The sequence below is a fragment of the Thamnophis elegans genome, chromosome 15 (genome assembly GCF_009769535.1).
Source record: "Thamnophis elegans isolate rThaEle1 chromosome 15, rThaEle1.pri, whole genome shotgun sequence".
NCBI lineage: Eukaryota > Metazoa > Chordata > Lepidosauria > Squamata > Colubridae > Thamnophis > Thamnophis elegans.
In genome coordinates this window covers 4,572,145-4,599,667 of record NC_045555.1, presented here as the reverse complement: position 1 = coordinate 4,599,667, position 27,523 = coordinate 4,572,145, and the positions used below count along the sequence as shown (strand labels likewise).

Sequence of the window (27,523 nt, the reverse complement as noted above, 5' to 3'; positions counted from 1 at the left end):
ATGCACGACCATTTTTGCGAAGGGGGCGGGATTTCAGGAGGCCAAAAATGCTGTATTCTGTTTATAAGACTCACCCAGATTTTCACCCTCTTTTTTGAGGGCAAAGGTGCGTCTTATACTCCGAAAAATACGGTAATTCAGGTTTTTTTTTGGATGGCAGTATATCTTCCAAGATCTGGAGCAGAGGGAGGCTTTGTCCATCTCCTGCCTCTCTGACTAGAAGATGCTAACTGGAGTTAACCTGGCGTGCATGCGTGCTTTGCAAGTGTGCGCCCTTAATGCACGATTTGCATGCGTGCACAGCGTTCAAACCCCCCCCCCCATTTTAAGCTTAAAAACTGACCTTCTATGTCAGTCCTAGTGACTGAAACAGCTGACACGCAGCAATAGCAATAGCAATAGCAGTTAGACTTATATACCGTTTCATAGGGCTTTCAGCCCTCTCTAAGCGGTTTACAGAGTCAGCATATTGCCCCCAACAACAATCCGGGTCCTCATTTTACCCACCTCGGAAGGATGGAAGGCTGAGTCAACCCTGAGCCGGTGAGATTTGAACAGCTGAACTCCAGAACTGCAGTCAGCTGAAGTAGCCTGCAGTGCTGCATTTAACCACTGCGCCACCTCAGCACAATCCACTGTGCCCGGCGAATCAGCTAAGCTAAAAAAAAATCAGGGAAATATAGGATAGGAAAGGGCAGGGGCAGGTGGGCGGGGCCAACTGCTCACTGGAAACTACCTGTTTACCTGAACCAATTCGAACCGGCTGAATCCCAGCCCTGGATGTAGACGACTTGGGAACTGTCCACTGATCCGATGGTGAGCCATTTGCATGGTAAACGTGGACTCCTGTAGTTCCCTCCTTTGGCCAGATTCTACTGAGGGGGCGCTGGGTTTCAATTGGCTTCCATATACCCGAGCAGTTTGGACGCCAGCCCAAAATCTGAAAAGCGGCAGAACGACATGAAAGCTGGTATTTCTTTGCTCTTTTCGCACTTCCCCCGCCCTCCCCTCCCCGGTGCCTTTTAATTTAAAAGCGTATTTCTCAATGTGTGTCACGCCGTTGCTTCTGCTTTCCCCCACTGCGGAGTGTGGCCTCAGGGCGAACTTCTCCCTGTTGAGTTTTATTTCCAGCAAGGGGTGGGAGGCAGTGGGGAGAGGGAGGGGGTGGCAAAAGAAAGGCGGATCAGAGCTGGCTAGGGAAGGGAAACTAAACCACAACCAACTCCCCTTCCCCTTTCCCATAGCCCCTCCTCCCTCAACCCCTCTTCTCTCTTTTCTGCCTCCCCTGCTGATTAATGCTGATGATTAACAGCCAGCCAGTCCATCAACCAATCCCCCCACCCCAAATCCTTGGAGTCCTCGTTGCAACCAGAATGATGACAAATGGCTGAACACGGCAGGACATCTGGGGAATTGTTAGCCGTGACTTGGACTCAACCCTGTAGCCAGGTCCAGGGTTTTTTTGGAGGGGGGGGGGAGCCGTATCTGCTGCCAAGAAATCCCATCAACTCCAAATTAAGCTACTTGGAGCTAGCTTATCCTGCAGGGTTTTCTTAAATTCCTACCGTTCGTGATCAAAATGTGGTCGTCATTTGGGTTTCTTTTCCCCCTACCCAATGGTGGGATTCACTTAGATCTGCCACCAGTTCGCAGCTGTGAACGTGTGCTCGCGCTCACATCATGCGCTTGTGCGCCTTCCGTGCATGCATGCACACCTCCCGTGCATGAGCTTTGCTCACACAGGTGGTGTGCAGGTGTGCACCAGTGTTGGGTTCTGGATCCCGTTCCAACCACTACGGTTCAACAGGGCCAGGCGGCCACCACATGAATGATGCTCCACGACGCTTTCCGCGATGCTCCAGCTGCTCGGCAGAGCCTCGCGCAGGTGCCGTACACTCCGTGTGCATGCGCGGAAGCTTCGAAAACCTCAAATACCAGTAAGGAGGGCGGGCAGGTGGGGCCTCCGGAACACTGTACCGGAACAGTACCTAGTGCTCTCGGAAGGCACGTTGGACGCTGAGTGGCCTTTCCCTGGCTGGGGAATAAATAGGACGAAAGGAGAGTGGTGGTCGTAGGAGACAACAGTTTGTATTTCTGAAGATTTTGCTCATTGCGTTTTGTGCTTGCCAGAACTTAATTTGCAGCCTTTCATGGCCTTGTGTTTATCGTAACGAGCTGATAAAGGACTATCGTTTCAGTTAACTTCTCCCAGGACTCTTGCCTGGACGTTCTGTTGGGGGTCGGGTCTATTCTGCTGTGCGGACCACGAATCCCCTTCCTCCCAGAAGGAAAACATTTCATTGATCTCTGCGGTCTCAAGAAACATCCTTAAATCTTTTTAGCTGGGACTTCCTCTGCCCTAGCTGCCGAGCGGCCTGGTGCCAAGAAGGGGTCTGCCAATTGGCCTCCTTTTTTGCCCCCGTGTGCAGACTGCCTTGTTTCATAAATAGCATTTGTTGTCTTGAATGCCGGCATTTGAACAGACAAGGGGAGAGAGGTGAGGCCCGGTTATGGCTAAGACAGATGGAGTTCTAAGCGAAGGCAAGACGGTTGGAGAGGGTTTCGCTCGCGAAGATCTCTGACGAGCAGAAGCCTAAAGCGAATCTTAAGAAGAAGCCGGCTTCCAGATGGCACCTCCCAACCAAGGACTGGAGCTGCCTGGGTGTGAGCTGTCTTCTCGAGAGGTTATTTCTGATGTTTTGATTTGGCCTGAGCGAGACAAAAAGTTAGGAAACATGTGGCTCTAAAAGCAGATCGACAGTGGAAACGGTTTCTAAAGGATGTTGAATTCTGGCAGTTAAAAATTTGATCTACACAAAGAAGAATTCTTCCTCCTCTTCTTCTTCTTCTCCTGCTCCTGCTCCTCCTCCTTCCTCCTCCTCCTCCTCCTCTTCTTCTTCCTCCTCTCTTGATCCTGCTCCTGCTCCTCCTCCTCTTCTTCTCCTTCTTCTCCTCCTCCTCCTTCTTCCTCCTGCTCCTCCTCCTCCTTCCTCTTCCTCTTCCTCTTCCTGTTCCTGTTCCTCGTGTTCTTCCTTCTCCTCCTCTTCCTCCTCCTCTTTTCTTCTTCTTCCTCCTTTTCTTCTCCTCCTCTTCTTCTTCCTCCTCCTCTTCTTCTCCTCCTCCTCCTGCTTCTCCTGTTCCTCCTGCTCCTTCCTCCTCTTCCTGTTCCTGTTCCTCCTCTTTTTCTTCTTCTTCCTCCTCTTCCTCCTCCCCCTCCTCCTCTTCTTCTTTCTCCTCTTCCTCTTCTTTCTCCTCCTCCTTCTTCCTCCTCTTCCTCCCTAGGAGACTACACAGGGATCCCAGGGAAGTTGGCTAGCTGCTTGAAACAGATCTCTTAAGGAGGCCATGTTGCCCAAGAAAAGGCCCACGTTTTTAAGCTTCACTTCGGCACATCTTTACAGTTGCCTCTTCACATTTTACAGTGGTCTGTTTTCCCGCTAAAGAGGGGGAGAAAAATCGTGTCTCTCTCCTGCAACAATACGGCCAAAGATCGTTCAAAGTATTGAGAGGACTTTTAAAGCCAACTCCAGAACAAGCATCGTGTCTTAGGGCATGGGAGCAAATTCTGCAGCGATGGTGAGATTTCTTGGAATCAATACTTGGGGAACAGCATTATCGGTCTTGATATTAAATAAATGTAAAAGGCCACCCTCATCGCTACTTCATCACAACTTGTCTCGGGAGTCCTGGGCATGAATAAAGAATGCACGCTAGTTCTTTCCTTCACCCCCTCCCCAGTCATCTTTGAAAGAGCCAATCCATCCAAGGGGGAATCTCCTCGGATAATTGATGGACTCAAATCATGGAGCTGTCCCAGATTTTTTTTTATTCCTTAGGTGCCTTAGTGGGAACATCCAAGCCGTTTTTGAACCGTGCCTCTTTTGAATGTAAAAAAAAAAAAAGGCGAGAATTGATTTCCCCCCCTCTCTGTAGCATAACAGCACAACAGAGTTGGAAGGGATCTTGGAGGTCTTCTAGTCCAACCCTCGGTTCAAGCCGGAGACTCTAGACCAGGGACCGGCAAACTGAAAGACTCAAAGAGCCATTTGGACCCGTTTCCCACAGAAAAGAAAACACCGGGAGCCACAAAGGTCCTAACCGGAAGCCCCCTCTTCAATTCTGGAGCTGCTGACCGGAAGTTCAGTTCCCCCACCATAGAGTTTCCTCCTAGCGCGGCGTCCTTTTTCCTCCACCTGTCATAACCGGAAGCCCTATCAATTGTGGAGAGAACTGGAAAGCCCTCCCCTTGCCATAGAGTCTTCTCCTGGTGCACTGTGCTTCTCCCCCCCCCCCCCACTGGAAGCTCCTCTCAAAATTGTGGTGCCGACCGGTGACGGAGTTGCAGCAGAGGGAGGAAAGAGCCACATGCGACTCCAGAGCCGCAGTTTGCTGACCCCTACCCTAGGTCATTGCAGACAAGGGGCTATCCGGTTTCTTCTTAAAAACATCCAGTGATGGGGAACCTATAATTTCTGGTGGCAAGTTGGTGGCCACTGGTTAATTGTTCTCACTGTGAGGAAATTTCTCTTTAGTTTTGGGTTGGATCTGTTTTCATCTTCCCACCCGTTATTCCTTGTCCTGCCCTCAGGTACTTTGGAGAATGGGCTGACACCCCCTATTCTCTGTGACAGCCCCTCCCCCCCCTGGATATATCATGTCATCCCTAGTCCATAGCCCAGGATAATCCAGCATGGTTGGCTGGGGAATTCTGGAAGTTGAAACCCATGCATCTTAAATTTTATATTCATTCTTTCATTCATTGATATCCATTTCATACTAGGGGATAACTCACCATTGCCCGAGTATTTATTTATAGGGGGAAAATTTCCGGACCAAATGTTATTTCTAATGTTGAATTTTCCCCCTTACCAGAAGGAGCCCCCTTGTGGAGTATTGTGAAGCCATTACCATGGCGTATCCACTGCGCTGTTCAGTAGGAGCCATTTTACGGCAGTACAGTAGAAGCCATTTTAAGGGACAACAGGCTGTATCTTAACAGAACGCACACACCAAGGGGTGTTAGGGGTGTCTTACCCCCACAGTATTTTTTTTCCAGAGAGTAAGTCATCTGTGTACCAAGTTTGGCTGAAATTGCTCGAGGCGTTCCAGAGTTATGCTGGAACACACACACACACACACACACACACACACACACTGATGGATGGATGGATGGATGGATGGATGGATGGATGGATGGATGGATAGATAGATAGATAGATGATAGATAGATAGATAGATAGATAGATAGATAGATAGATAGATAGATAGATAGATAGATAGATAGATTTCATTTCTAGGAAGAGCCGAGGTGGCACAGTGGTTAGAGTGCAGTACTGCAGGCCACTTCAGCTGACTGTTATCTGCAGTTCAGCGGTTCTAATCTCACCGGCTCAAGGTTGACTCAGCCTTCCATCCGTCCGAGGTGGGTGAAATGAGGACCCAGACTGTGGGGGCGATATGCTGACTCTGTAAACCGCTTAGAGAGGGCTGAAAGCCCTATGAAGCGGTATATAAGTCTAACTGCTTTTGCTATTTAGAAGAAGGCATTGCACGATGGCTGAAGCTACACTGACATTCTGGCTTTTTTCCAAAGGTAGCTGAAGTGGGACATTTTCAGTGAATAAAGATACTTCCTTAAGCAGGGGGGGGGATTATAGGCAGGAAGGAGGGCAGAAGGATTAAATGCATCTGGGGGGGGAAAAGCTCACTCAAACGTGGTCTCACCGTTGTGAGTCCAGCTGTCAGAGGAACAGCCTGTTTTACTGCTCGGCAAATAGAGTCGGCTTTTCTGCTTCTTTGCTTCCCCGCCGAATTAACCTCAGCGTGTCTTTTGAAACTCAGTATGGCCTGAAGCTTTTGCTAGATACATTTAGTCCTCGACATACCAGGATTCATTTAGTGTCCACTTGCATTTCCAACGGCACTGAAAAAAGTGACTTCTTCTGACCATTATTTCACACTTAACAACCGTTGCTATCTCCGTCCACGATCAAAATGCAGGAGCTTGGCAATGGACTCATGTTTATGAGTCCGTTGCGGTGTCCCGGGGGTATTTATGTGTCCCATGATTCCCCTTTGGCGACCGTATGACCAGCAATCTATGGGTTGAATAAGCAGGCCACTAACTGAAATGGCAGTGATTCACTTAACAACCGAGATGAGAAAGGCCGCAAAATGGGTTCAAGGCTCGCTTGACAAATTTACTTTACTTACTTTACTTTATTGTCATTGTACGTATATACACAGTATATACATCTCGCTTAAGGTAAAGGTGCCCCGCACACAATTGTGCTATTCATTCCTGACTCTAGGGGGGCGCTGCTCATCTCCGTTTCAAAGCCGAAGAGCCAACGCTGTCCGAAGACGTCTCCGTGGTCAGGTGGCCGGCATGACTCAACTCCTGAAGCCGCACGGAACGCTGTTTCCCTTCCCACCAAAGGTGGTCCCTATTTTTCTACTTCCATTTTTTACCTGCTTTCGAACTGCTAGGTTGGCAGAAGCCGCAACAAGTAACGGGAGCTACTTCCCGTTACGCGGCGCTGGGGATTCGAACCCCCGAACGGCCGACCTTTCTGATCGAAAAAGCTCAACGTCTTAGCCCCTGAGCCACCACTTCCCTCGCAATGTCTTGCTTAGCACCAAGAAGTTTTGTGGCCCTATTGTGGTCGTAAGTCAAAGACAACCAATAATAATCGGCAACTTTGAGTGTCTCCAACTCCTTTCCAAAAATCCCAGCATCCGAAGGCTACCACCCACTTCCAGAAAGGGAAGACAAGGGACGGCAGGAATGCCTCCCATGGTCCGTATTTGTTTTCCCAAGTCTTCTCATCTATTTAAATCAGGCAGCCTCCCCACTGCTCCCTCCAAGCTTGGGAAAACTCATAGGGGACCCTCATCCATCCTCTTGCACAAGCCTGGGGTGATACAATTAATATTGATGGAAGGGAAGGAAGGGCGGGCGGGGAGGAGGAGGAGGAGCAGGAGGGGCCCGAGCACCAAGAGCACCAGTCGGATCGGTAGCCTGGCGTATCTCCATAGCAACAGGCACTTCGGCTTCATGCAGAATTTATCTCAGCTTTTCCATCCCTGCCCTCTTGCAGCTGCCCCCCCCTCCTCTCTCTCTTCTTCCCCATCGCTAGTTCCCGTGGTATCCCGTGGCGATTTAAATATATAATACTTGAGAGCGATGGCCTTTTGCCTGGCTCTCTGGAGGGAGGGAAGATCACACCGGTGTTTGGAGGCCTCTTCGGGCTTTGATTTGGAGATGAGTTATAAGTTGTAGAGGGACGTGGTGGCTCAGTGGCTAAGACGCTGAGCTTGCCGATCAGAAAAGGTCGGCCGTTCAGGGGGTTCGAATCCCTAGCGCCGCATAATGGAGTGAGCTCCCGTGACTTTTGCCAAACTAGCAGTTCGAAAGCACATAAAAAATTCAAGTAGAAAAATAGGGACCACCTTTAGTGGGAAGGGAACAACGTTCCATGCTGATGGGCCACAACACTCAGGAGGGCCGCGCATGGGCCTCCTGGGCTCCATTTTTGCTGGGTGAGGACTGCAGGAGGCTGTCTCAGCTGAAAATGGGGGTCTGGGGCGCCCCCCCCCCCCGAGGTCAAACACAACCCTGATGCGGTCCTCAATGAAATTGAGTTTGACACTCCTTCCTCATCAATTCATCCGGTCTCTGGCCAAAAGGGCTGTGGAGAATAACAGATTTTGGGAGGCAGGCTCTGTTAGCAATAGCAATAGCAGTTAGACTTATATACCGCTTCATAGGGCTTTCAGCCCTCTCTAAGCGGTTTACAGAGTCAGCATATTGCCTCCAACAACAATCCAGATCCTCATTTTACCCACCTCGGAAGGATGGAAGGCTGAGTCAACCCTGAGCCGGTGAGATTTGAACAGCCAAACTGCAGAACTGCAGTCAGCTGAAGTAGCCTGCAGTGCTGCATTTAACCACTGCGCCACCTCGGCTCATAGTCAAGACAGACTATGTTATAAGGCTTAGGCCTTACTACGCTGTGAATCCAGGTGATGGATTCACTCATTACACGGAATTGTACACTAGCTCTACCTGGGGAATTCGTCTCCTTCTACTAATTCCTCCAAAATAGCCAAGCGTAATATTTGGATCCTCAGCGGCTAAGACGCTGAGCTTGTCGATCAGAAAGGTCGGCCGTTTGGCAGTTCGAATCCCTACCGCCGCGTAATGGAGAGAGCTCCCATGACTTGTCCCAGCTTCTGCCAACCTAGCAGTTCGAAAGCACGTAAAAATGCAAGGAGAAAAATAGGGACCACCTTTGGTGGGAAGGGAACAGCGTTCCGTGTGCCTTTGGCATTTAGTCATGCCGGCCACATGATCACGGAGACGTCTTCGGACAGCGCTGGCTCTTCGGCTTTGAAACAAAGATGAGCACCGCCCTTCTAGAGTTAGGATTTGTGGCAATTGTATTCACACACCTACACATACACACAAACCCTTCTTCCTGCACGATATGAGGTTAACTTAGGATAGCCGCCTCTCCGAATGTGGGCTGTGTTAAAAAGGAAAGGTGGGAAAAAAATATTTTGGTGTGGGGAAACATTTTCACACCTAAAAGTGAAAATACAAACCAGCACCATGGACGAGCTATTATAAACACTGAACATTCGGGGGGAAAAAACCACCAGTCCACCAACACATAGAAATGTGTTCGTTGCAAATGTTGAGGAGGGGTGTCGAAATGCTGTTTTCCCACCGTCATATTTTTCAGCTGAGTTTGAGAAGTTTGACCCTTGAATGTCCCTCTTGGAGATCCAAAGTCCCAGACACAACTGTGGTTTTCCATTTTTTTTGGGGGGGGGGAGAGAGATTGGTTGTGTGAATCTAATCCACATCCAGAGATGTCCCTCGGAGTAAGTGTTGTTTGTGTTAAAACATCGTCTATTTGACTCGTGTTGTTAGTTGCGAAGTCATGTCCGACCCATCGTGATCACATGGACCACGTTCCTCCAGGCCTTCCTGTCCTCTACCATCCTCTGGAGTCCATTTGACACCTACTGCTTCAATGACTCCATCCAGCCACCTCCTTCTCTGCCGTCCCCTTCTTCTTCTTTTGCCCTCCATCATTCCCAGCATGAGGCTCTTCTCCAGGGAGTCCTTCTTCTTTCTCATTAGGTGGCCAAAGTCTTTGAGTTTCCTCTTCAGGATCTGGCCTTCTAAAGAGCAGTCAGGGTTGATCTCCTCTAGGACTGACCGGTTGGATGGCCTTGCAGTCCAATGGACTTGCTGGCTGGCTGGCTGGCTGGCTGGCTGGCTGGCTGGCTGGCTGGCTGGCTGGCTGGCTGGCTGGCTGGCTGGCTGGCTGGCTGGCTGGCTGGCTGGCTGGCTGGCTGGATGGATGGATGGATGGATGGATGGATGGATGGATGGATGGATGGATGGATGGATGGCTGGCTGGCTGGCTGGCTGGCTGGATGGATGGATGGATGGATGGATGGATGGATGGATAGACAGACAGACAGACAGACAGCCAGCCAAATAGAAAGACAGAGTAGATTGCTGTTGTTGTGAGTTGTGAAGTTGTGTCCAACCCATCGTGATCACATGGACCACGTTCCTCCAGGCCTTCCTGTCCTCTACCATCCTCTGGAGTCCATTGAAGCTCACGCCGACTGCTTTGGTGACTCCATCCATCCACCTCCTTCTCTGCCGTCCCCTTCTTCTCAATCTTTCCCATCATTAGGCTCTTACTTTTGAATAAACCACAGCTCCCTTGTGTTGACCCGGCATCCCGGTTTACAAAATCTGCCATTTTTTCCCAAGCATCGTTCCATTCATCCCACTGGATACATTTCCCCAGAATTTCTTCCCATTTGGCATTCTGATGGAGAAATGATTGATGCCCTCTTCATTTTGGTACCAACTGCGGTGTTGTGACAGCATTCAGACACCAGGCTAGGGAGCATTTAGGAAGTTATTTTTTATATCCTCTGATCTAAAATCACCACACTATAGAAAAAAATGTGGAGACTCTAGAAAGAGTGCAGAGAAGAGCAACCAGGATGATTAGGGGACTGGAGGCTAAAACATAGGAAGAACTTTTGCAGGAACTGGGTAGGTCTAGTTTAATGAAAAGAAGGACCCGGGGAGACAGGATAGCAGTCTTCCAATATCTCAGGGGCTGCCCCAAAGAACAGGGAGTCAAGCTATTCTCCAGGGCACCTGAGGGCAGGACAAGAAGCAAAATGGGTGGAAACTAATTAAGGAGAGAAGCAACCTAGAATTAAGGAGAAATTTTCTGACAAGGAGAACAATCAAGCTTGCCTTGGGAGCTTCATCCCTGGAGGCTTTCAAGAAGAGACTGGACTCCCATTTGTCAGAAATAGTGTAGAGTCTCCTTGAGTGGGTGGTGGTGGACTAGATGACCTACAAGTTCCCTTCCAAAGCTGTTAATCTACTAATTGCAATGAATTCAACTTTTGCAATCAACTTACTCTTGCCCTAAATGCACCTATATTTTGTAGCCCTCTGCGATGATAGAGGCTTTTATTTTCATTTTTATTTTTTATTCCCCCCCCCCCAAACAAACTTCTGGTGGGTCCAGTAGGCTGGTGAAAGTCCATTTCTTTCGAAAATACTTCTATGGTTATCTCTTCTAACCGAGAAGAGCTGAGGTGGTGCAGTGGTTAAATGCAGCACTGCAGGCTACTTCAGCTGACTGCAGTTCTGCAGTTCGGCTGTTCTAATCTCACCGTCTCAGGGTTGACTCAGCCTTCCATCCCTTCCGAGGTGGGTGAAATGAGGACCCGGATTGTTGTTGGGGGCAATATGCTGACTCTGTAAACCGCTTAGAGAGGGCTGAAAGCCCTATGAAGCGGTATATAAGTCTAACTGCTATTGCTATTGCTATTTTAAGTCACATTTTCAGGCAGGCAAACCCGACGGAAGATGTGTGTTTGGAGAGAGAGAGAGAAAAATGTTCATTTTTCCACCTCAACGCTTCGGCGTTTGCCGGCTTTTGAAAAAGATACGGAGCTAGGTAAATCCTGCGCTGCTATTTCCCACCTGGGAGTTTTAATCGCCGTTCCCGCTGTGTTTTTCTGATTGTTTCTCTGCCTCAGTGTGAGTGACGGGGGACACATTTGTGTGTGTGTGTGGCGGTGTGTACAGGCCTGATCGGGCACGACAAACGCATGAGCAAACGCCAGCTTTGCAAACAGGAGCCCCGGAGTTCCCCTCTCGCTGGATCGGGAGGGCACTCTGCGCATGCTCGCCAGAGACCCTTTCGTTCTCCCTTTCCCGGTTTGCAAGGAGCAAATCTCTGCACTGCCCCAATAATTGGCTTTTATGCCAAAGGAGCTAGGTGCGTGCATTCTTCCCACCTGCCTGCAGCTGTGGCTGCAGCTCACCTCTGAATATTCAATGCTATTTTCTGGAAAGAAAAAAAGCCTGCGTATTGTAAAATGAGTCTCGCCCCGCCCAAAACAGGGATAGAATCAAGATCACGTGAAGTGTTAATACCACTTTATAAGGCCTTGGTAAGGCCACACTTGGAATACGGCATTCAATTTTGGTAGCCACGATGTAAAAAAGAGGTGGAAACTTTAGAAAGAGTGCAGAGAAGAGCAACAAAGAGGATTAGGGGACTGGAGGCTAAAACATATGAAGAACGGTTGCAGGAACTGGGTATGTCTAGTTTAATGAAAAGAAGGACTAGGGGAGACATGATAGCAGTGTTCCAATATCTCAGGGGATGCCACAAAGAAGAGGGAGTCAAACTATCCTCCAAGGCACCTGAGGGCAGGACAAGAAGCAATGGGTGGAAATTAATCAAGGAGAGAAGCAACATAGAATTGAGGAGAAATTTCCTGACAGTGAGAGCTATTAATCAGTGGCATAACTTGCCTCCAGAAGTTGTGAATGCTACAACGCTGGAAGTCTTTAAGAAGAGTTTGGATAGCCATTTGTCTGAAACGGTATAGGATTTCTTGCCTAGGCAGGGGGTTGGACTAGAAGACCTCCAAGGCCCCTTCCAACTCTGCCATTGTATTATTATTATAAATCCTGCCAATCTGAGAAAATGTTTATTTGCGCTGTATTTTTTTTTGGGGTGTGGGTAATGACTTGGTATAAGGAAAAACAACTGTAATGCTACTTCTGTTTCCCCAAATTAAGACATATTCCAAAAATGAACCATAATGGCAAAGCTATGGCACGCTGGGTGTGGCCAGCATAGGAAGCAGTGAGCATGCATGGGTTGACAGTGCCTGGCACCAGCCACAGCCCGCACGGCACAGTTGAGTTTGAGTACCTGTGCAGGTGGAAGCAGAGGCGGGGGTGAGATAGGCCATCCGGACGCGCTGCTGGAAAGCCGAGGGTCAGTGGGCCAGAGTGATGGGTGGCCACAGAAGGCTTATTTTCACATCTCTCAACTTACCTGTAGCTCGCACAACCTGTGCAGCTCCAGAGTGTCTTGGCCAAGGCACTGGCAGGTCACAGCTGCTGCTGGAAGCCCTCAGTCTCCGAGCAATTGTCAATTCGTGTTAGGGGGCAGGGCAGCCAACTCGGCTGATCACCCGGAAATCGTGTTTCCCCCAAAAATAAGTCCTAGTGCTTATTTTGTCCCCCCAAAAATAAGACTGGTGTCAACTTGTGAAGCGTTTCCATGACTACTATCGTTGACATAGGAAAAGGGAGGAGAATTCCACGTGTACCTTTGGCCAGAGTCAGGTCTCGTATTCCTACAGCTGGCGTGTGAAATGCACATGCTCATAATCTGCCGCAGCACCTTGTTGGTGGATGTGATTTATGACACAGACAGAAGGTAAAGTTCAAATGCAATTAAGCAGAAGTCAGTTTCGGCTCCGCAGAAGAACATGCCAAAATGTTGCTCCTAATAAATGAATGGATTTCTTTTGAACTTTGTCTCGAGGCTCGTAAATTAATCAGGTCATCTTTTGGAAACTTCACAACTGGGTCTTCTTTTCAGGGAATCACGGTATTTTGGTAGACTAAGGGAGGTTTACTTCTGTGTAAATGTATCCAAACCCCAAACTCTTTGCCCTCCCTCCCTCCTCGTTTTATCTTCTAAAGAAATACTCTGCAATTGCCCTCCCCACCCTAATTCTAAGCCCTAATGCTTATTTTGGGGGCTCAAAAGAAAATAAGACTGGGTCTTATTTTTGGGGAAACACGGTATTTTGGTAGACCAAGGGGGGTTTACTTCTGTGTAAATGCATCCAAATCCTAAATTCTTTGTCCCCCCTCCTCCTTTTATCTGATCACCCCGGAAATCGTGTTTCCCCCCAAAATAAGCCCTAGTGCTTATTTGGAGGCCCCAAAAGAAAATAAGACTGGGTCTTATTTTGGGGGTGGAAACACGGTATTTCGGTAGACGGAGGTTTACTTCTGTGTAAATGTATCCAAACCCCTAAATTCTTTGCACACACCCCCTCCTCTTTTTAACTTCTAAAGAAAAAAAAAACTCTGCAATTGCCCTCCCCGCTCTCCGAAACGCGTTGCATGGCAGAAAATCAAGAGCATGAGCAGAAGTGAGCGGCTATAATTAAATTTCTCCTGATTAAATCTGCGGTTGCAAAGCCCACTTAAAATTTGACAAAGCCAGCACGCTCCTCCACAGATAGGAGGTTTCGGGGCTTTATACCGCTGTAAAACTTGGTGAGGTGTGGGGCCGGCCTGTTGCTTTCTTGTCTACGCGAGATGATTCTCCCCCCCCCCCCCCGATATCTGGCGGCGCTTTTTCTAAAAAGTCAGCTAATTCTTAAGCCAGCGGAACTTGTGAGCTAATATGTCATCTTCCCTCCTGGAAAAGCAAACCACCAGTTATACCACCATAGAGCCGAGGTGGCGCAGTGGTTAAATGCAGCACTGCAGGCTATTTCAGCTGACTGCTAGTTCGGCAGTTCGGCGGTTCAAATCTCACCGGCTCAGGGTTGACTCAGCCTTCCATCCTTCCGAGGTGGGTAAAATGAGGACCCGGATTGTTGTTGGGGGCAATATGCTGACTCTGTAAACCGCTTAGAGAGGGCTGGAAGCCCTATGAAGCGGTATATAAGTCTAACTGCTATTGCTATTGCTATAGTTAACATTCGGCAGATAAGTGATCAAGTTTTCTCCCGTAAAGAGGAGCTGGGAAGTTGCAACCTCTACAAATCGCATTTGCAACAGGGCGATGGGTTTGAAATTGCAGCAACACAGCGTTGGAAGGGACTTTGGAGATCTTCTAGTCTAACCCCAACTCAACAGAAGACCCCATACCTTTTCAAACTAACGGCTGCCCCATCTCTTAAAAGCCCCAGTGACCTCCAAGGTCCCTTCCAACTCTGTTTACTGACCGGTGAATCTTCCTAACTGCAGAAGGTATTCACTGTGGGCAGATTTATTCTCGTCACTCCAGATATTTCTGTCAGGTTTGGACTCAATTCTGCCTTACCTCATTTCTGCTATTGCGCAGGGGAGAAATTCAGCTCTCCCTTCTCCCACCATGCTTTCTTTTCTTAGACTTGTTTGTACTTTTATTATTTATAGGGTGGCCAGATGCTTCATTTTTTTGCCATTTCGCTTGTATTACTAAGTGTTTGTGTGTGTTTGTGTGTGGGGGTTGCGCGAAATTTCCATGGGTCACTCAGCTTCGTCATGCAGTCGCTTTGGGAAACCGTGGAGGGTTGTATCTGCAAGAGTTTTTTAGGATGACACATCTGGGTCGACTTGGCTACGTATGACCACAGTTGGGGGTAGAAGGCAATAGCAGTTAGACTTATATACCGCTTCATAGGGCTTTCAGCCCTCTCTAAGCGGTTTACAGAGTCAGCGTATCGCCCCCACAGTCTGGGTCCTCATTTTACCCACCTCGGAAGGATGGAAGGCTGAGTCAACCTTGAGCCGGTGAGATTTGAACCGCTGAACTGCAGATAACAGTCAGCTGAAGTGGCCTGCAGTACTGCACCCTAACCACTGCGCCACCTCGGCTCTACACAAGGCGGGAAGACCAGGCCATCCTGCCCACTGATCAGGGGCGAAGAGTTCCAAGGAATGAGCCTAGCATCCATCTGATTTCCCTTCCCCCTCTTGGACTTGTCTTCTGTACAGGAGATGAGCTGAAGGTGGGGTCAAATGCGTCATAAGTCATGAGTCCCTGTGCGGCTGGAAAAGATGTACGTCCAGCCCACCTTGAACACCTGTCTTATCTCCCGCTCATTTCCCTTGGCCGTTAGTAGCTCAGATTCTTGTAGAGCCTTCTTAAGCTTGCAAGAAATCTCATTTGAACTGCCTGAATCTTCTTGTTTCCCCGGCGCTTGAAATATTCCTTTGCCAGATCTCTTTGCTCAGTCCATTAAGTTAACGTCTCCCACTCGGGGACAAGGATGGTCCAATCGTGTCTTTTCTTCATAGAAACCCAGAATCCTCCAGTCAGAGGGAGGGTCAGGCCTGCATTTATATTCCTTTTAGAATTTTGGCCTGCCACACTTTCTCTTATTTCATTATGCTGTTTCTTTAAGTATAGTCAATGGAAGGGGGGATTAGAAGGAGTAGGGTTTTGGAATGTATTGTTTTCATTCTTTGCTAGAAGCCAAGGTCATCCTTTGCCTCCACACCAGTACACCTGACCGGAAGTAGCTGGGCATGGACACCAGCATGGAAGAAGGAGATTGGACCATGTGATGGATTGTGGGTGTGGGGGCAAGATCATGAACTTTTAACTGGGTGGGATTCTGAATGTAACTTCCAGAGTTGGGATCCCATAGCTATATGCCAACATGCCGGTTTTATTAAATTGGAACTTTAAGCATAGTTTTGCCTTCGATTCTGATTTGATTCTACATGGTATTTGGAACGCTTACAGGGTGCTTAGGAGTCATCTACTCCAGTGTCCCTGAGGCACTAGGTCAGGGTTGTCAAACTCAAGGCCCAAACTCAAGGATTTAGCCGGATGCGGCCTTCAGGGCTGCCCTGGCAAATTTAAGGGGCCAGCCCATGTTGCTTCGGCCTAGTCTGTGGAGAGGAAACGTCGGGCCAGGATGGCTTCGGCCCAGCCTACCCAGTGCAAAGAGGAAACATGCCAGCAGTTTGGGGAGTGGCGTCAAGCTGGCCACGCCCACCAGTTGGCCATGCCCCCCCCCCCGAGGTCAACCACGGCCTGATGGACTTCAACTCCCAGAATTCCCCAGCCCTCACGGCCATTGTTAAAAAGTCCAGGGAACTGGCAACCCTTCGTCTGCTCTGGGCCTCTCTGACAGATGGCCGTCCAGCCTCTTCTGTCTGGTTTCTGCCAACTAGTCTGCCTGAGGTGGTGTTCCTATATTCCTAAGCAGTTGGCCGATCACTCGACATTGATTTATTTCTTCACTAAGTAGGGGAAGAAGTAATTAATTAGGGGGTATGGGGGAAATGGCATGTTTAAGCACGCAGTTGATCTGAGTTGAGGTTCGTTGGGTGTTGCTAGATCTCTTGGATCCAGAGCCAGGTTGAGGAAGGGTCTGGGCATGAATTTCCCCACCAGAGACATTCCTAGGTTGGGCTGTGAAGTTCATAAGCCACAATCATTTCAGAAAAACCCAGCGGATGGGCTCCGTAGTACGGACCGTCAGGCCTGCAGCCATCTTTTCTTTTGGATCTTTGGCTTGCCACACTTTCTATTATTCTACTGTCCATTGTGGGAAAATGGGAGGGGGGATTGTATGGAGTGAGATGCGATGTAGCCATAACAACATTCCTTCTAGAAAGCCAAGGTCATCCTTTGTCTTTGCACCTCTGCACCTGACTGGAACTGGATGGGTGGAAGCTGCCAGCGTGGCAGTGGGAGATTGGACCATGGGATGGACTGGTGGGTGTGGGGGACAAGATCTTGAACTTTCAACTGGGTGGGGAAAACTGGGAAGCTTTCAGATTCGGCTTTTCTCAGCTGTGCCAACGTGGCTCTCTTCATCAATTGGAACTTTGAGGAATCCTTTGCCTCGGACTCTGATTTACTTTTGAATGCTATTTGGAACCGTGACATGGACACTCAACCCTGCCGTGTGTTCGGTGGAGAGCGTTAACCCCATCTTCAAACAGATATTTATCGGACCAATGCTCACCATCCCCATCAAATATTAGGAGGTTAAAATCAAGGGAAGTCCTAGTGGACAATTGTTTAAATATGAGCCAGCCATGATCTGCAGCTGCCAAAAAAGCCAACACAGTTCTAGGCTGAATAAACAGAGGGATAGAATCAAGATCACGCGAAGTGTTGATACCACTTTATAAGGCCTTGGGAAGGCCACACTTGGAATTCTGCATCCAGTTTTGGTCGCCATGATGTAAAAAAAGATGTGGAGACTCTAAAAAGGGTGCAGAGAAGAGCAACTAAGAAGATTAGGGGACTGGAGGCTAAAACATAGGAAGAACGGTTGCAGGAACAGGGTATGTCTAGTTTAGTGAAAAGAAGGACTAGGGGAGACATGATAGCAGTCTTCCAATGTTTCAGGGGTTGCCACAAAGAAGAGGGAGTCAAGCTATTCTCCAAAAGCACCAGAAGGCAGGACAAGAAGCAACGGATGGAAACTAATCAAGGAGAGAAGCAACTTGGAACTAAGGAGAAATTTCCTGACAGTTGGAACAATTAATCAGTGGAGCAACTTCCCTCCAGAAGTTATGGATGTTCCATCACTGGATGTTTTTAAAAAGATGTTGGATAACCGTTTGTCTGAAGCCGTGTAGGGTTCCCTGCCTAAGCAGAGGGTTGGACTAGAAGACCTCCAAGGTCCCTTCCAACTCTTTGATTCTATCTCTGTTGACTTCGCCAAGAGGTGACGGGCGATCCCTTTCCAGAAGTCTTCAGTGAACAGCTGGACAGGATGCTTCTCAAAGGCCCAACCATCTGCTCCGTGTTGCCTTCCAGAGAGAGAGAGAGAGAGAGGTTGAATTCCAACTCCCATGATGCCCAGCCAGCCACGCTCAACTCTTGCCATTGCAAGCAGTTTTGGCTGCCAAAGAAAACTCACGCGGACTCCAAAGATGCGTCGTTTCGGAGCTCAATCGGATGATGCCAACCTGCTGTTTTGGAGGGGCCAAACATCACCCGGGGTTGGAGATAATGTGCCCTGAAGAAACTCAGGCCCATGTTGTCTCTATTTCCTTCCTTTCTTGCATTTTTGGGGTCTGTGGTGGGGGGGAAGAGACCCTGATGCTTTCCTGCTCCTGTCTTCCGGAGAATCCAAAGCCTTCCCTGCCACCCCGAGATAAGATTTCATTTCGTGAAAAGTAATAAATCCGAAGCAGAAACACTTGCGCCTTTTAATGGCTCGCCTGCAGTTTTGCTATTTAATCAGGAATCATCGGCTGCCTTTATTGCAACAGGGAATCTCTAGATCATTTCAGGAAGCTTGGGAGATTCCCATCCCTGCTACCACCAATTTTGAGCTCCCCCCCCCACTCCCCCCGCTCCTCCCACATCAAAGCAAAGTAAGTGGGACAATTCTCCAGGGCCTTCATTTAATTGAAGCATGCATCGGCTCTCCTCCGGAGTGAGTCCCTTCCTTTCCTGTAGTTCCCCAGTCGATAGGATGCCGGTAACAATATGGGGAGCTGCAATAACTTCTCTTAAATACAGTACAATAGCAGAGTTGGAAGGGACCTTGGAGGTCTTCTAGTCCAACCCCCTGCCTAGTTAGAAAACCCTATACCACTTCAGACAAAGGTTTATCCAACATCTTCTTAAAGACTTCCAGTGTTGGGGCATTCACAACTTCTGGAGGCAAATTCTGTTCCACTGATTAATTGTTCTCACTGTCAGGAAATTCCTCCTCAGTTCTAAGTTGCTTCTCTCCCTGATTAGTTTCCACCCAGTGCTTCTTGTTCTATACTCAGGTGCCTTGGAGAATAGCTTGACTCCCTCTTCTTTATGGCAACCCCTGAGATATTGGAAGACTGCTATCCTGTCTCCCCTGGTCCTTCTTTTCATTAAACTAGACATACCCAGTTCCTGCAACCGTTCTTCATATGCTTTAGCCTCCAGTCCCCTAATCCTCTTGGTTGCTCTTCTCTGCACTCTTTCTAGAGTTTCCACATCTTTTCTACATCCTGGAGACCAAAACTGAATGCAGTATTCCAAATGTGACCTTACCAAGGCCTTATAAAGTGGTATTAAGACTTCACGTGATCTTGATTCTATTCCTCTGTTGATGCAGCCTAGAACTGTGTTGGCTTTTTTGGCAGCTGCTGCACATGGCTGGCTCATATTTAAACGGTTGTCCACTAGGACTCCAAGATCCCTTCTCACAGTTACTGCTATTGAGCAAGGTACCACGTATACTGTCCCTGTGCATTTTGTTTTTCTTGTCTAAATGTAGCACCTTACTCTTTTCACCACTTAATTTCATTTTATTAGATAGTGCCCATCTAGATTCTTGTCTGGGATAATGTTTAAAAAGCGGGGGAAAGCCTTCCGACAATTACATGGCTCACAGCTCAGTCATGCGATTCTTGGAAACGGGTATTTTTTACTATCGGTTCGCAGAACCAACAACAATTGTCCCCTACAGAATCAGGCCATACTGGGAGGATTTCCCCCCTGTGTTGGCGCGATGGAGACGAAGTGGTCTGCACTTTCTCTTAACTCGCTAAAATGTGGGGTGGGCCAGTGGGTGGAGATCAATATTTATGGGACCATCTGGTGTTGACCGTGGCATATGGAAGATTGCTGCTTGGAAAGGAACGGAAATAAATAATAAACAGAATGAATTAATACGTTAACGGGGAGGAGAAGGGAGGATGTATGTGGGGGGAGGAAAGGGAAGAGAACAGGGGTAGGAGGTAATAAGATGGGAGCGAAGACGGAAGGGCGGGGATGGATTGGATCAAGACACAGAAAGAAGGGAAGAGATTGGCTTAATGAGGAAGGCAAGAGCTAAACAGTTAGAAAAGATGGACTGATGTCATTGAGTTTGTTACGGCCTCGGATGAAAGTAGGAATTCCGGAGGAGAGGACCAGGCTGAGCCTGAGGGAGGCATCAAATGTGCCATCGGTCACGAATCCCTTTGTGCCCACAAGAGATCCGTGTCTTCAATTCCACCCACTCTTATCAACTGTTAATTTGCGTGGGCCGTTAGTAGTTTAGGTTCTTGTAGAGAGTTTAAGCTTGCAATGATCCTGCTGTGGCCCAACCAGCGGAGCTGGCAGCAGATTCGGACAGTGAGGAGGTTGGGGGGGGGAGATGGACCAGTACTGGAGTCTGGGGAAGGCTCGGATGAGGGCTCGGAGGCAGAGAGGGAAACAGGGTTGTATGCCAGTTATCAGCTGCCTTCGGAGTCAGACATCAGTGAGGCAGAAGAACAGCTGGAGCCTGTTCCCAGTGCGCTGTTTTTCTTCTCTCCCTCTCCCTCCCTCTCTCATTCTCCCTCTATCCCCCCTCTCCCTCCCTCTCCCTCTCTCCCCCCTCTCCCTCTCTCTCTTCCTTTCTCACTCTCTCTCACCCCTCTCTCTCCTTCTCCCCCTCTCCCTCCGTCTCCCTCCCTCTTTTCCTTTCTCACTCTCTCTCCCCCTCTCCCTCCCTCCCCCTCCCTCCCTCCCTTTCCCCTCGCATCTGCCCTCTCTCCCCCCCTCTCCCCCTCCCTTCCTTCCTCCCCCTCCCTCTCTTCCTTTATCCCTCTCCCCACCCACCCCCACCCTCCCTCTCTTCCTTTCTCTCTCCCTCTCCCTCCCGTTCTCTCCTCCCTCTCTCCCCCACCCTCCCTCTCTCCCTTTCTGGAGAGAGAGAGATAGAGAGAGAGAATGGTATAGGTATTCAAATTTAGAAAGCCACGCTAGAATGGTAATTAAGCAAGTTAATTATCTCCTAGCACAGATTGCGCACCATAGCAATGGGCTCCATGCTGTGTCCAGTCTGCTTCTGGCTTTCTAGGAATCTTGGGTTTGTTCCTAGCTGCAGAAAATGGCCCGATTTTGAAATCTCGGTGCAAGGTTCAGACAGACAGACGGTAAGGGCCTGGGCCCTTTTTTCAGCCTCCCTCCTGCTTGGGAAGGATGAAAGTAGAGATCCCAAAAAGAGCGAATCAGATCTCACCCTTTCCATTGACAAATTCAGAACTTAGTGTAGCATCTTCCATGAATCTCTTGTGAGTTGCAGACTGGACATCCGGTTCTGACATCTGACATCACGAAGGATGAGGAGGAGGAGAGGGAAGAGGAGGATGAAAAGGAAGAACAGCAGTAGGAAGGAGAGGAGGAGGAGGAGGAGAGGAAAAAGAGAAGGAGGAGGAAAAGAAAAAAGAACAGCAGGAGAAGAAGAGGAGGAGATGAAAGAAGAAAAAGAAGGGGAGGAGGAAAAGGAAGAACAGCAGGAGGAAGGAGAGCAGGAGGGGAAGGAGGAGGAAGAGAGGAAAGAGGAAGAAGAGGAGGAGGAAAAGAAAGAAGAACAGCAGGAGGAAGGAGAAAAGAGGAGGAAGAGGAGGAAGAAAAGAAAGAACAGCAGGCGGAAGGATAGGAGGAGGAGAGTAAAGAGGAAGAAGAGGAGGAAAAGGAAGAACAGCAGGTGGAAGGAGAGGAGGGGGGAGGAGGAGAAAAAGAGGAGGATAAGAGGAGGCTAGAAGGAAAAGAAAGGAGAGGAGGAGAGAAAGAAAAGGAGAGAGGAGGAGGAGAAAAGAGAAGAAGAAGAAGAAGAAGAAGAAGAAGAAGAAGAAGAAGAAGAAGAAGAAGAAGAAGAAAAAGAAGACCACCCTGTTGGTTGTTTATTTCAAACCCCCTCCCATCTGTAACTGTCCTGATTGAGAACACAATTTATCAAGAAGCATAAATTACATTGAAGACACAAATAGATTTACTATGCAGCCCCTCACAATTGCTTTCCTTCTTCTCTCCTGCAGCGCTCCCTTCCCTGCAGCCCATTTTTGCTCCCAGGAGGCTGCAGGGAGGCCTAAAAGGCCAGAAGTAGGGCGCAGGGGTGGCACCGTGCCACCCTAGCCCATTTTCGCTCCCCGGAGGCTGCAGGGAGTTCTGCTAAGCCCAAAATTGAGTGTGGGACCGCGCGCATGTGCGTGACGGGGCAGTGGGAGCACATGGGATCACGCAAGCATGTTCTGGGTGTGTGGGAACACCGGGGGTTGTGCATGCATGCTCAGGGTGGCTTGGTGTGGGGGCAAGTGTCGCGACGACAAAAAGGTTAGTCATCCCTGCAACTAGCGGGTCGACAGATCTCAGGTGAACAGAACAGAACAGATCTCAGAATGAACAGAACTAGGGTGAACAGATCTCAGGTGCGTCTGAAGTTGACGTAGGATGGATTTCTGGAGAATGTCATTTTCCGTAGGGCTGATGGCCTTTCAACACCGGGGATTTTGCTCGGTTCCCTGCTGAGGTTCCACCGAGCGATGTCGGCATGTGTAAATAGGGTGCCGGAAGAGTGAGGAAGTAACTCAAGCGTATGTCACCCGCTTGGCGTTCATGCATTTTTCATTGCCTTCCAACCCAGCTGTGTCCTGCGCACCCGCATGGCTCTGCCGGGCGGGGGGAGGGAGAGGTGCCCAGGCCTTGTTGGAGAAGCACTAAATGGTTCACCAGGCCTTGGACCTCACAGAGTGAACGGGGGTGGGGGGTTAAAATGATCTTCACGACAAAAGCGAACGGCTCCAAGTGACACCAGAAAAAGTCCCTTGGAAGACATTTTTACTCCACGCTCGGCGATTCTGTCATTTTGTTCTGCGGCCGAAAAATATCAGTTGGAGCTTTGAAAGAATCCCAGACTTAATTGGGAACTTGTCTCCAGGTGTGGTGGATGCTTCAACAGTGTAAGTTTTTAAGAAGAGATTGGACAACCGTTTGTCTGAAATAGTGCAGGGTTTCTTGCTTGAGCAGGGGGTTGGATTAGAAGACCTCCAAGGTCCCTTCCAACTCTGTCATTCTATTCTATTCTGTTCTGTTCTATTCTGATTTCTTATTCTATTCTACACTACCCTACCCTACCCTGGCTTCTATTCTATTCTATTCTACCCTACCATACCGTACCCTTTCCTATCTTCTATTCTACTGTACCCTACCCTACCTTCTATTCTACCCTACCCTACCCTACCCTAGCTTCTATTCTACCCTACTCTACCGTATCCTTTCCTATCTTCTATTCTACTCTACTGTACCCTACCCTACCTTCTATCCTACTCTACCCCAGCCCACCCTACCTTCTATTCTACACTACCATACTCTACCCTAGCTTCTATTCTATTTTACACTACCATACCATACCCTACCCTACCCCACCCTAGCTTCTATTCTACTTACTCTACCCTACCCTACTGTACCCTACCTTCTATTCTACCCTACCTTCTATTCTACTCTATTCTACCCTACCCCGCCCTAGCTTCTATTCTACACTACCATACCCTACCCTAGCTTCTATTCTATTCTATACTACCATACAATACCCTACCCTACCCTTTCCTATCTTCTATTCTACTTACTGTACCCTACCCCACCCTAGCTTCTATTCTATTCTACCCTACCGTACCCTTTCCTATCTTCTATTCTATTCTACTGTACCCTACCCTACCTTCTATTATACCCTACCTACCCTACCTTCTATTCTACCCTACCTACCCTACCTTCTATTCTACGCTACTCTACCCCACCCTAGCTTTTATTCTACACTACCATACCCTACCCTAGCTTCTATTCTATTCTACACTACCATACCATACCCTACCCTACCCCACCCTAGCTTCTATTCTACTTACTCTACCCTACCTTACTGTACCCTACCTTCTATTCTACCCTACCCTACCCTACCCCACCCTAGCTTCTATTCTACTTACTCTACCCTACCTTACTGTACCCTACCTTCTATTCTACCCTACCCTACCCTACCCCACCCTAGCTTCTATTCTACTCACTCTACCCTACCCCACCCTAGCTTCTATTCTACTTACTCTACCCTACCTTACTGTACCCTACCTTCTATTCTACCCTACCCTACCCTACCCCACCCTAGCTTCTATTCTACTTACTCTACCCTACCCTACTGTACCCTACCTTCTATTCTACCCTACCCTACCCTACCCTACCCCACCCTAGCTTCTATTCTACTTACTCTACCCTACCTTACTGTACCCTACCTTCTATTCTACCCTACCCTACCCCACCCTAGCTTCTATTCTACTTACTCTACCCTACCCTACTGTACCCTACCTTCTATTCTAACCTACCCTACCCTACCCCACCCTAGCTTCTATTCTACTTACTCTACCCTACCCTACTGTACCCTACCTTCTATTCTACCCTACCCTACCCCACCCCACCCTAGCTTCTATTCTACTTACTCTACCCTACCTTACTGTACCCTACCTTCTATTCTACCCTACCCTACCCCACCCTAGCTTCTATTCTACTTACTCTACCCTACCCTACTGTACCCTACCTTCTATTCTACCCTACCCTACCCTACCCTAGCTTCTATTCTACTTACTCTACCCTACCTTACTGTACCCTACCTTCTATTCTACCCTACCCTACCCTACCCCACCCTAGCTTCTATTCTACTTACTCTACCCTACCCTACTGTACCCTACCTTCTATTCTACCCTACCCTACCCTACCCCACCCTAGCTTTTATTCTACACTACCATACCCTACCCTAGCTTCTATTCTATTCTACACTACCATACCATACCCTACCCTTTCATATCTTCTATTCTACTTAGTGTACCCTACCTTCTATTCTACTCCACACTATCCTAGCCTACATTCTATTCTACCCTACCCTACCCTACCCTACCCTACCCTACCCTACCCTACCCTAGAGGAATCCTAACTTCTCAAATCCTAACTTCCCTATTTATGAACCTTTAGGACGTTCCTTCTAACATTCAACAGGAAGTATGTGGATTTCAAATCCGAGAATTCCCCAGCCGGCAGAAGTTGAAGTTCACTTGTCTTAAAGTTGCCAAAACTGAGAAAGACTAGTCTCGAGACAAAATATACATTGCAAGGAGACCCCAGGTGGTCAGGGTGGGGTGACTTCTCTCAGGCCATAAATAAATGTAGCATGGATCATCGGACTTTCTGGATTGGGTGAAAACTCTTTTCGCATGGCTTTCGATCTTGTCCTTGAGCCTCCATTCCTGGTCTACAGCACTCGAGACTGTGAGGAGCATGCCATGCCACCTCTGGATTGCTCTGGCCAGCCTTTCAAAACCAATTATCTAGAAGTGGCACACAACACATCAGCTTGCTCTCCCTTTTCTCTTCTCCTCCCGTGGCTGAGCTTGCAGTTAATAAACCAAGACAGGCCGGGAACTGGGGGAATTCTTCAGAGCTGAAGCCGAGAAAAGCATCAGGCATTATTGGAAGGAGGTTTAATATACATAGAAACTCCATTTATAGTGAGAGGGGGAGGGGGAGGGAGAGAGACAGACGGACAGAGACAGACAGTCTCTTTTAAACATTATCCCAGACAAGAAATTTAGATGGGCACTATCTAATAAAACGAAATAGAATGGTGAAAAGAGTAAGGTGCTACATTTAGGCAAGAAACAAGAAATGCACAGGTACAGTATAGGTGGTACCTTGCTCAATAGTAGTAACTGTGGGAAGGGATCTTGGAGTCCTAGTGGACAACCGTTTAAATATGAGCCAGCCGTGTGCAGCAGCTGCCAAAAAAGCCAACACAGTTCTAGGCTGCATCAACAGAGGGATAGAATCAAGATCACGTGAAGGATTAATGCCGCTTTATAAGGCCTTGGTAAGGCCACACTTGGAATACGGCATTCAGTTTTGGTCCCCACAATGTAGAAAAGATGTGGAGACTCTGGAAAGAGTGCAGAGAAGAGCAACAAAGAGGATTAGGGAACTGGAGACTAAAACATATGAAGAACGGTTGCAGGAACTGGGCATGTCTAGTTGAATGAAAAGGAGGACATGGGGAGACATGATAGTATTGTTCCAATATCTCAGGGGCTGCCCCAAAGAAGAGGGAGTCAAGCTATTCTCCAAAAAACCTGAGGGTAGGACAAGAAGCAATGGATGGAAACTAACCAAATGAGAGAAGCAGCTTAGAACCAAGGAGAAATTTCCTGACAGTTAGAACAATTAACCAGGGGAACAACTTGCCTCCAGAAGTTGTGAATACTCCAACACTGGACGTTTTTAAGAATATGTTGGATATCCATTTGTCTGAAGTGGTGTAGGGTTTCCTGCCTAAGCAGGGGGTTGGGCTAGAAGACCTTCGAGGTCCCTTCCGATTCTTATTATTCTAAATTCGAAATCGCTCCCAAGATTCAGGAACTTGGGACAGCTTCAGAATCGGAGGTGCCTTCCTTGCATCCATCCCCCATAACTGCGCGCTGTCGAATTTCTCTGCAGAGTTTCTCCACACCCCCGCAGTCCTGGAAGGCTGTATCTCATCCCTGCTTTTAATTTCCCACCATGCTGCCTAGTGCAGCTGAGGGCATCTTGGGAAATTAAAGAAGCTGCTAAATTCATTGACGTGACCCTGTCCAAGGTGCTGAATTTGGAGAAGCAACCTCGTAAAGCGAAGAGCGAGCACTTGGGGGCTGCTTTCTAGCAGCCCCTGTAAATATGCTTGGTGAAAACAGTTGTTGTTCTGTCCTAGGCTTCCCCAGCAGCACGAAGCCGAGTCCTCGTTCCGATAAACCCCTTTTATTTAATTGACAGTGAATTCCTCTCCAGCCAAGTCTTCCCTCTCCCCCAGTCTTTCAAGATCGTTCACACTTACCGACCTTTATCAGGCTTGGAGTGTTGCCAGGCCAATATCTTTCAGACGCCGCAACAGTTGGTAAGGATGCAGGAATGAACGAATAAATAACTTCTGCAGTTAGGAAGATTCACTGGTCAGTAAACAGAGTTGGAAGGGACCTTGGAGGTCATCTAGTCCAACTCCTGTTCTGACCCAGGCTTCCCTAGAGCCTGAAGCAAACTCCTTCTTCCCACAAAAACCCCTTTTATTAATTGACTGTGAATTCTGCTCACACACATCCAGCAAAGCCTTTCAAGGGAGGATTTACAGTCACAGACCTTATCTGGCTTGGAGAGCTGCCAGGCCGGTATCTGCAGAACTTGGCAAGGAATCTCAGAGTGTCACAAACCTATTAAGCGAGCTAATTGTCTCTGGCAAACTCCACTCCCCTTTCGCTCCTCTTTTATTCCCTCTGGGAGGGGCCATTCACCATCCACCTGTGGCCTTCCTCCCAAGTCGACCCCTGTTCTTTAGCTATTCCCTTCTTCTGGCAACTCACACTGGGAACAGGCTCCAGCTGTTCTTCTGCCCCACTGATGTCTGACTCCGAAGGCAGCTGATAACTGTCAGAGGGCTCTGGCCCCCTCTCTGCCTCCGACTCAGCTCTCATCCGAGCCTTCCCCAGACTCCAGGACTGGCCCATGTCCCCGTCCCCCCCTGACCTCCTCACTGTCCGAGTCTGTTGCCACTTCCGCCAGCTGCTGGCGGGCCACAACAGTTGCGCCCCACGATCTGATCCCCACCCCTTCATGTAAAAGATTCGGGGCTAAACCAGGAAATAATTTGCAAAGCCAACTGCTCTCACTCT

General features: G+C 48.6%; 1 protein-coding gene across 1 annotated transcript in view; it reads left to right on the top strand.

Annotated features, from left to right (window-relative positions):
- The window catches only part of LOC116518682 (agrin-like), a 171,039-nt gene extending 144,516 nt beyond the window's left edge, over positions 1 to 26,523 (top strand). Inside the window, exon 4 of the mRNA XM_032232198.1 lies at positions 26,396 to 26,523. Coding sequence (XP_032088089.1) covers positions 26,396 to 26,523 — 128 coding nt within the window. The remainder of the gene's footprint in view (positions 1 to 26,395) is intronic.
- Positions 26,524 to 27,523: the final 1,000 nt, after the last annotated feature.